The sequence below is a fragment of the Paramisgurnus dabryanus genome, chromosome 11 (genome assembly GCF_030506205.2).
Source record: "Paramisgurnus dabryanus chromosome 11, PD_genome_1.1, whole genome shotgun sequence".
Classification (NCBI taxonomy): Eukaryota; Metazoa; Chordata; class Actinopteri; order Cypriniformes; family Cobitidae; genus Paramisgurnus; species Paramisgurnus dabryanus.
Window position 1 is genome coordinate 27,058,091 of NC_133347.1, and position 10,184 is coordinate 27,068,274.

A 10,184-nucleotide genomic window follows, 5' to 3' on the forward strand; every position below is an offset into this window, starting at 1 on the left:
TCAAGATTTTTATGCAACATTGAAATAAATAACACCTGGAAATTTAAAAAGTATATAAATTATATTTATACATACATATAATATAAATAATACAAAATATAAAATATTACGTTAACTAAATAATTATTGTTGTTATGTCATTATAATATCATCATATTATATTATGTTATTGACTATGGACACAAACTGTAAGGAAAAAATTTATGTTCTACTCCGCCATCTAGTGTAGAAAAAGCGACAGTACATAGGTGCTGAAAGATACGTATGTTACTGTAAATCATTGAAGAAATATTTTAATTCTTACATTTCTATTTACAAATCTATTTTCTTATATTCTGACAATTTAATTAAATTAATATATATTTTAAATTAATTTAATTTTCTTTCGGCATCGGAGTTTTGTTTACTGTCTGTTGACAGGCTGTGTCTTCTTTAGTAGTCATACTTTTACATTTACTTAAATATGTAGATTGACCTACAGCCACAGAAATAATAATTTCCCTTGCGTCAAATTCCTTTCTTACAAGGCAAGTTTACATTAAAAAAAAAGGTTACACCACAATTGTGTCTGATTGGTCCGAATTACAGGCCAAGTCTGTGAATCCGGTCCCGTGATTGGTCCTTATCCGAAGTCTGCCACAGTGTTCGCGTTGTGATTGGACAGCTGCTTCGTCGTCATCTTGATACAATGTAGCTAGGTTGGTTCTTCCTTCTCTTTAACGTAGGTATTAGTTTAATATATAGATAAGTTAACGATCTACTAAATTAATTAATCGTTGTACCGGCCATACGTTTAGTCCGCTTAAACAAAGCATGCGCAGGGTGACGCTTTTTGTCAACGGAACCTCCAAAAATGGCAAGGTGAGTGCGTACGCACACACAGTCCACGTTTAACTCCAGTAAGTGAGCTCGAGAACAGTGATGTCCTGATAATGGCACGAAGCATATCTATGCCTTCATCTCACTTTGGTTACTAGAGATACAACAGACGACTAGATAAAACGCAGATCTGACCTTTTAAATTGTGATTAATCACCTGATTGTATCACCTTATGATAAGGCCAAAGTTAAGCTTTAGGGCTCGTGCTTTAATGTTGTTTATTTGTATTGTACTAACATTATTCAGACTAATTACGTATATCAAAACGTTTTAAAATACATTTGTATTATGTAGCCTACCTTCTTTTATATTCTGAAGGATTGAATGTTGAGTTAGAATTAATGAAATCAATTCAGTTTATATATTGTTAAATATTTAATAACTATAAATTGATTTTGTTTCCGCTTCGTATTAATCCAGAAGTTTCTGTGGGTGTTAAAGGGGTCATATCATGATATTTAAAAAATAATGTAAAATAACTCTTTGGTGTCCCCAGAGTGCGTATGTGAAGTTTTAGCTCAAAAAACCATAAAGATAAGTTATTATAGCATGTTAAATTTGCCACTTTGTAGGTGTGAACAAAATGTGCCTTTTTTGGGTGTGTCCTTTAAAATGCAAATGAGCTGATGAAATTCAAACACTGAATGCAATAATGGTGGTTTGTGCCGTCCCAATTGTGTTGTCAATTATTCTCTCTCTCTCTCTCTCTCTCTCTCTCTCTCTCTCTCTCTCTCTCTGCAAGAAATAACAGGGTCATGGTTGGATAGTGCAGATTAAGGGACGGTATTATTGTAATAAGACTTACTACCTACATCACAAAACAGGCGAAATCTGATTGACCTATTTTGCACATGCTTGCACAGAATGGTTTACCAAAACTAAGTTACTGGGTTGTTTTTTTCACAGTTTCAAGGTTGATAGAAGCACTAGGGACCCAATTATAGCACTTAAACATTGAACAAGTTAGAATTTCATGCTATGGCCCCTTTAAAGTTTTGCTAAACCATTCTCTGCAAGCATATGCAAAACTTCGCTCCCTGTGTGAGGTCAGAATGGGATCTTATTATAATTATAACGCCCCTTAATCTGCATTAATCAACTACGGCACTGCTGTTTAGTGCAGAGATCAGCTCACTTGCATTTTAAAGGACACACCCAAAAACTGCACATTTTTGCTCACACATACAAAGTGGCAATTTTAACAAGCTATAATAAATTATCTATATGGTATTATGGAGATAAAACTTCACATAGGTACTCATAGGACACAAAATATGTATTTTACATCTTAAAAAAGTCTTGTGAAATTTCCCCTTTAGAGAGTATATTGTAATATCTAATTTCTTTTGCAGGTTGTAGCTGTTTATGGGACTCTGTCCGATCTTTTGACAGTCGCCAGCAATAAATTGGGAATCAGGGCTTGTAACCTTTATAATGGGAAAGGTGGACTCATAGATGACATTGCTCTCATCAGGTGAGATACCTTTGACGTCATTAATTCTTTCATATTTCAGGAAAGAGAGCTTACACAGTGCACACTTCTAAAAATAAGGGTGCGTAAAATGTCCTTCACAGCGATGCCACACAGAAAACATTCAGCTAAAAATGGTTCTTCTGTGATATCATGTAACACCTTAAAGTAAGCGTAATGGAAAATCACACCTCAGTTCCCTGTTATTCTATATCAGCATGAGCTCAGTATGAATAAACAAAAGACCTAACAGAGATCACATCGAGCTTTGTACTCAAATATTAAGTAGAAGAGGGAAATTGAAGGTCATGTGACAGGATGCCAATATCTGTGTATGTGTTCCACAGAGATGATGATGTGTTATACGTGTCAGAAGGGGATGCTTTTATCAGTAAGTTGTTCATTTTAAAATCTTTTTTGTAGTTCAGCTGTGACTTTCTTACAAATAACACTTGAAGATGAATATTTGTACTATATTTATTTTTTAGGTCCTCAGAGCGATGGAAAGACATCAGATGACAACTCAGGTTCACAGACCGATTGGCTGACACTTAATATCGGTGGCCGGCTTTTTACAACCACTAGGTAATCATACAGGAGGCTTTGCTTTCATATTTGCCCGAAGGTCATGCATTACAGTGATTTTACAATGGTTAGGCACGACACAAACCCTCCTAACTGTATGTAGTAAAATCACCATACCGCACAGTTTAACATTTTATGTGGATTACCATCAGAATGTGAGCAAACTATGCATTGATATATTGTCTGCACACGCATGCATGTTTAACCTTTGAACATTATCATTTATGTCAAATGTTTGCTTTTGTTTTAGGAGTACTCTTGTGAATAAAGAGCCAGACAGTATGTTGGCAAACATGTTTAGAGAAAAGAGTAAGTTTCACAAGTTTTCATTTCATGCATTGTTTTGCTAGTTTAAAGATCAAAATGTAATGTTTTTCCTCCACTATGTGAACCTCAGATGTCTGGGGTAATAAGCAGGATGAACACGGGGCTTACCTCATTGACCGCAGCCCGGACTACTTTGAGCCCATCCTAAATTACCTAAGGCACGGCCAGATCATTGTCAATGAAGGAATAAATTTACTCGGTGAGTACCTGTGACATTTACTGATGGGCAAGACTCATTCATCTCATTTGTTACTACGTGATAAAATAATAAATGTACCTGGTAAAATCACGGTAATCTACAGGGATTAGCATAAACCAGGACTAGACCTTAGTTTAATTATGAAATATAACTAGTTTTAACAAACATGCCTTACTAAATGCCTCAGTGCAAGTTGTTTTCAGTTTGGATAGCTCTTACATTTATTTTAGTCTAGGACTAGTCCGGGAAACCGCCCCTAAATGTTTAATGAAGGTGCAATACATATCAAAAGATATCAATTTTTATTTTCATACTTTTCAACTTGATACTTAAAATGGGTGTTTCCCAGACAGGACTTAAGTCAGTCCAAGACTTAAATGCTTGTTTGCCTTAATTAAAAACAGCTTGCACTGGCATATCTTAAAGGGGTCCCAGACTAAAATGCATGTTTGAGCTGCCTTAATTTAAAAACAACTTGCATATCAGTACCATTGTATTGTCCCAAGATGCACACCAGTAATGTTTTTTTTTTTGTAAGGTATGTTTGTAAAAACTACTTAAATGTCATAATATAACTAAAACCTAGTCCTGGATTAATCTAAGCCCTGTCTGGGAAACTGCCCTAAAATGTATTCGTGCCATTGTTTTACCTCAAGATGCATACTAGAGGTCTTCACGGGTGGGTCCACTTAGATCCGATAACTCGAGGTCCGAGCCGAGCCCCAAACCCAAAGTGAGCCTCGGACAAAGGTCGGGAATAATATTGGCGGCATCGGGTCTCTGTAATTTAAAATGAATATGTTTTTGCTGAACGGACCAGAGACGACCCAACCTATCTCGCGTATGCACATCAACTCCTTTTCCAAACCCTCCTTTGTTTGCCAAGAGTGCTTGTGATGTTGTGTGGCTGGCGGTAGGTTAATTTTCGCTGAGACAGACGTGTCAATCAAATTTAAATGCGCATTTTAGCAGTTACCTTGGTGTCGTCGTCAAAAAAAGGAAAATAAATCCCCACTGGGTCGGACTCGGGTCGGGTCTTTATTAAAAAAAATTTATTCTTGCACGTCAGGTTCGGTTAAAAAATTATTCTGGTCATTTCGGGTCAGGTACGTTTCTTTGGACCCGAGAAGACCTCTAATGCACACCCGTAATGTTTTTTGTAAGGTATGTTTGTTAAACTACTTAAATGTCCTAATATAACTAAGGCCTAGTCTGGGATTAATTTAAACCCTGTCCGGGAAACTGCCCCAAAGTATATAAAATAAAATATATTGTCATTGATTGTAGTTTATTATCATGTTATATTCCAAATCAATTCAACTCTTAGTAATGTTTTTATGGTTTTAGGAGTACTGGAAGAAGCTCGATTCTTCGGAGTTGAGCAGTTGGCTGAACAGCTAGAGGCCGCCATAAAGGTAACAGAATGGAAATGTTTCTATACATTCACTTTTATCAACGTACAGATGTTTTATTTGTTTGTTTGTTTCACAACAGAACTCTCATCCACCTGAAGATCACTCTCCACTCTCCCGGAAAGAATTTGTTCGGTTTCTGCTGGCTACGCCAACCAAATCTGAGCTACGCTGTCAGGTAGAGGATGTGTTTTGGGATTGAATAGTTTAGTCGTGTTTTAACATCACACAAGCTGCGTTTCTTAACATCACACAATCGCACTTGTGGTATTTTCATTTCATGCACTTGACGTTTTTTTGTGACGCTGCATGAAGCATGTCCGGTGACCTCTTTTCATTGCAGTTTTGTAATATATATCACTTTTACAAATTGCCTGAAAAACCACCTCATCCGAGCATAAAGACATTTTTGCCATATATGGAACATATATGCGAAATTGCCGTGTTTCCATTGGGCGAATTTTCAATTTGAACAATTTAAATGGTAATGGAAACATAGCTACAGTCATGGTTCAGTGATAGATGCCCTCTACTCATATTAGTTTTTTTCTTCCTAGGGTCTGAATTTTAGTGGAGCTGATCTTTCTCGGCTGGATTTACGCTATATAAATTTTAAGATGGCAAATCTGAGTCGTTGTAATCTCACCTATGCAAACCTGTGCTGCTCAAACCTGGAGAGAGCGGACCTATCTGGAGCCAACCTGGATGTGAGCTGAACATCTCTCATCTATTTTAGATAATAGTAATTGAATGTGAAATTGCGAATGAAGTGCTATTTATGGTTTTGTGAATCATGATTAATGCATGATTTACAATTTCACATTTTGTTTACGTGGAAGTCATGTTGATTTGAGAATTCTTTTTAGTATCCCAGCCTGATCTCACGGGAATTCGTATATATGTCATGAGTATGAAGTACAAAGTACGATAATTAAAAAAACTATATTAAAACCCAACCATGCCCCTAACTGCACCATCACGGGTGAAAGCAAATTATACAAAAATGTATGTGGTCATACGAATTAGCCGTCTCGTAAGATACATACGAATAATTATAACATCGTGTTGACTATCCCCTTAATAAATTCTGCCAACATGATGTGCTACAGGGTGCTAATCTTCAGGGTGTGAAGATGCTTTGCTCGAATGCAGAGGGAGCGTCGCTGAAAGGTTGTAACTTTGAGGATCCATCTGGGCTAAAGGCTAATTTGGAGGGTAAAATTACACGCAAGCATTTACTTTAAACAAAATTTCTTCTGCAAAATGAATGTTACGTTTCATCTTCTTGTTTGTAACCGGTTAATTGTTGTACTAGGAGCTAATCTGAAAGGGGTTGACATGGAAGGCAGTCAGATGACTGGGATAAACCTGCGTGTGGCTACCCTGAAGAATGCTAAGCTAAAAAACTGTAACCTGCGCGGTGCTACATTAGCAGGCACAGATCTCGAGGTAAAAAATCAGTGATGTAACAAATCTTCTTATTTAAATTGGGAACTTTTTATTTAAAATGTTTAAAAGTTGTAAAACTTTCTAGGTTTAATTAGCCTTTTTAGATTCAGTGTGAAATATTCAGCAGTCCACTGCTGCACCGGGTTTCCTTAGACTTTTTCGCAAACCAAACTGAAGATGTATCATCACTACACAACTTAAAGGTGCATTGTATAACTTTTAAAAGGATCTCTTTACAGAAATGCAATATAATATACATAACTATATATCAGTGATTGTGTTTTTCTTTAAAAAACACAAAGTCACCATTTTGCACGGACACGTAGCCCTAAACGGACAAAGTGCTCCACAGAGCACCTTTCGTCATTACATTGTCTCAGATGACGACAAGTTTTTGTCCTGTGGTGGCTACTGTAGCTTCTCTATGCATTATGAAAGGGAGGGGAGTGCTGTTGGTTGCAACCGCACTGCTAGATGCTGCCAAAATCTACACAGTGCACCTTTAACATGAACTTAGATTAATAAATAGTGCAGTAGTAGTATTGTTCATTGAAACTTCATGTTAGCTAATGCATTAAAGGGACACTCCACTTTTTTAAAAAAAAATAGGCTCATTTTCTAGCTCCCCTAGAGTTAAACATTTGATTTTTACAGTTTTGGAATCCATTCAGCCAATCTCTGGGTCTAGCAGTACCACTTTTAGCATAGTTTAGCATAAATCATTTAATCTTATTAGACCATTAGCATCGCTAATAAGAAGTGAAAAATAACCAAAGAGTTTCAATATTTTTCCTTTTTAAAACTAGACTCTTCTGTAGTTACATTGTGTACTAAGACCGACAGAAAAATAGCAGTTATTGCTATTGGTAACTTTCAATAGCAGGGGACTATTTTCGGGCGTTGCGTAATATCACTACGCCTCCTGCAGCCATGTTACGCTAGCAAAGTCCTTGATTATTACGCCAGAATGAGGGTATAGTTCCTAGCCATATCTGCATAGAAAGTCACAACTTTTAATTTTCCGTCGGCCTTAGTATACGATGTAACTACGATTTAACTACAGAAGAGTCATTTTTGAGTGCAATGCTAATGGTCTAATCAGATTCAATGGATTATGCTAAGCTATGCTAAAAGTGGTAGCGCTAGACCCAGAGATCAGCTGAATGGATTCCAAAACTGTAAAAATCAAATGTTTAACTCTAGAGGAGCTGGAAAATGAGCCTATTTTCAAAAAAAGTGGACTTTCCCTTTAACATATGTTGACAAATACAACCTTATTGTGAAGTGTTACCAAACTGAGTTTTTCTTGTGCAGAACTGCGATCTCTCAGGCTGTGATCTACAAGAAGCGAACCTGCGTGGCTCAAACGTGAAAGGAGCTATTTTCGAAGAGATGCTGACTCCACTGCACATGTCCCAAAGTGTGAGATAACCAATTATGTTGCGCCTCTCCCGACGACCTCACCAGCCAGCCACGCCTCTCCCCACTTCCTGTTTCACGCTCCTGTGGAACTGTATGCAATACAATTCTAGCACTTGATTTGCCCCGCCCCTTCAATTTTAGCTTTATTCTCATGCACTAGTGCACATCCATGGCCAAAAAAGGAAAAAGCTTCTTGTAGAGATCACAAATGTTTAAACATCTCACCAAACCAAACCTATTGCTTTTAAGTTTTTAAGTTTTTTTTAAACCATTGCTGAATCGTCTGATTTTGTGTTTGATTCCAGATGAAGAAGTTCACATTTCAGTCGATGAATACAACCAAATATATCTAACTATAATGAGGCTTATAATAGAGGCTTATATTGCCATTGTTGCACAGCTTACCGCAGATAAAACATACTAGTAGCGTTTGTATATAGAGTACTTAAATAAATAATCACATTTCGTATAGGAGACAGGTCTGGTTTAAAATATGCAACACATAGCTCTTACATGATGTCCTTCCTCTCGTATTTAAACACAAAGTGTTTTCTGTTCGTTGTTTCATCTACCTCCCATCCCGCACTCCTCTTTTTATTAGTCTCACTTCACTTAATGTTTTCGAATCCATGCAGTCATGCGAAGACTTCAACCAAAAACAAACCAAAATTTGCTGCAGACTTTGACATATTAACCCTTTGATAACTGTGTAATAGCCATAGGTTAATATGCACAATAATTAACCAGTGGTGCCAATATGCTGGTTTATATGATTACTTTTTTTTTATCTATGTGAATGTTATTTTTTCAACTCCTCACTCTTTAACCCTCCCAGCTTTATAAAATAATGTTTATTTTAGTTGTTGAACATGTTGACGCGACCAACCGTTGTTCACCCAGACCAAAAAGTTATGAATTATGTTTCTGGTGTCATTTTCAAATCCGGTGCTTCCTTTCTGGTTATCGTGGTGTTGTATTTTGCATAATCCTACTTTTTTCTCCAAAGCACTAAATTCGTGCACTCATATCCAAAGCTAAACTTTCAATATCTAATTACACATTTAGCTCTTATATAAAATAAGACTAAGTAGCACATTTATAACATGCAATTTAGGCCTTAGCGTTTCACATATATTGCATCATAGACTTTTTAATATCAGCCGACCTATTTGCTGCATGGTTTAAATGAAAACCAAAACATCTCAGTCAGAAATGATAGCGACATTATTTGTTGTATATAACATGCTGTTATTTTTTCATGTTATTTTTCACAAATGTTATTGTAGGTACTATATCAATCCTGTTAAATGAAGGCAATCAAAATAGACTTTTGCACTTTAAGTGTGATTCTCTATGTATATCAGACCCTTGTGCAAAGGGTGCAAGCTATTTATTTATGTATCAGGCTGTATTTATGTAACGTATAGGTGAGGATCCTATTCAGTACTTACCTAACTCTCTTGCACTCACTCTATTACGGAAGTATATTTCCATAAATAGACTGTTATAATCAAACTGCTGTTGTCTTTTTATTTGCTTGCATTTATATGATGCATACATTTTTCTAATATGGGTGTACATTGTGCTTTCCAAAATCTTGCAGCAATTTATGAAATTACAAATTGTTTTGATATATTATTGCAATTTTGAAACCTAAATTAATGTTTAATATTTCTAGAATATTGCAGTAAATGTTTAATATCCAACTTGGTCTGATCTGACTACAGTTTAAGCCAGTGATATGCTGTCTTGACATATTCATGGGAACCAGCAACAAAACATGGGGTTATGAAACATGACTTATAACTTTCACGTTAATGTAATTTCACAGCTGTGGTCCAGTGGCTTAGTTTCACAGCCATAATAATGACACATTTACACCAACATTTGAGGAAGAAGTAATGCCTCTATGCTTTAAAAAACATTTCTCACTGAACACTTATGGATGGTTGCAAGTAACCCCTTATAGCCTTTTACATTGAAAAAGCAGAGCCCCGTCTTTATAAAGAGCGACTAGAAGATTAAAGAATTACGGTTATTTAATGTCTAGAAGGAAGTTAAAATAAAAATAAATATTTGAGTTAAAGAATGTTGCTAAATATATTTAATATATTTTATTTCATATAGCAACAAGAAGGAACATTCATCATTCTGGAGAACGTGTAAGGGTGTATTCTATACTATTTTATGCAAGTGAGCATTACAGCCAGCCATGTACAGTACAAAGTGTAATATTTCATAACTTGTGAGCTGTTTGGTATTGAATGGATAAACTATTATTTTAAATAAATGCATATCAAATGAATGCACAAATACAGTGATGTAACGTGTACTACAATAACTAATGATTACTTTCCTAAATTAACATCACATCAGCAATGTTTACTGCAAAGCATTTCCTTAAAAATACAGAAAAAAATAATGAATATTAATTTCAAC

The 10,184-nt window shown here is 35.9% G+C and overlaps 1 protein-coding gene across 1 annotated transcript; it reads left to right on the top strand.

Moving 5' to 3' along the window:
- The first annotated feature begins 651 nt into the window (after positions 1 to 651).
- kctd9a (potassium channel tetramerization domain containing 9a) lies at positions 652 to 9,260 on the top strand. The gene is made up of 12 exons (XM_065247652.2): positions 652 to 861; positions 2,233 to 2,354; positions 2,699 to 2,742; positions 2,840 to 2,936; positions 3,187 to 3,245; positions 3,334 to 3,462; positions 4,810 to 4,877; positions 4,957 to 5,052; positions 5,432 to 5,581; positions 5,984 to 6,089; positions 6,190 to 6,323; positions 7,638 to 9,260. The coding sequence occupies exons 1-12, from the start codon at positions 814 to 816 to the stop codon at positions 7,752 to 7,754; spliced, it is 1,170 nt and encodes a 389-aa protein (XP_065103724.1). The 5' UTR covers positions 652 to 813; the 3' UTR covers positions 7,755 to 9,260.
- The last annotated feature ends 924 nt before the right edge of the window (positions 9,261 to 10,184 follow it).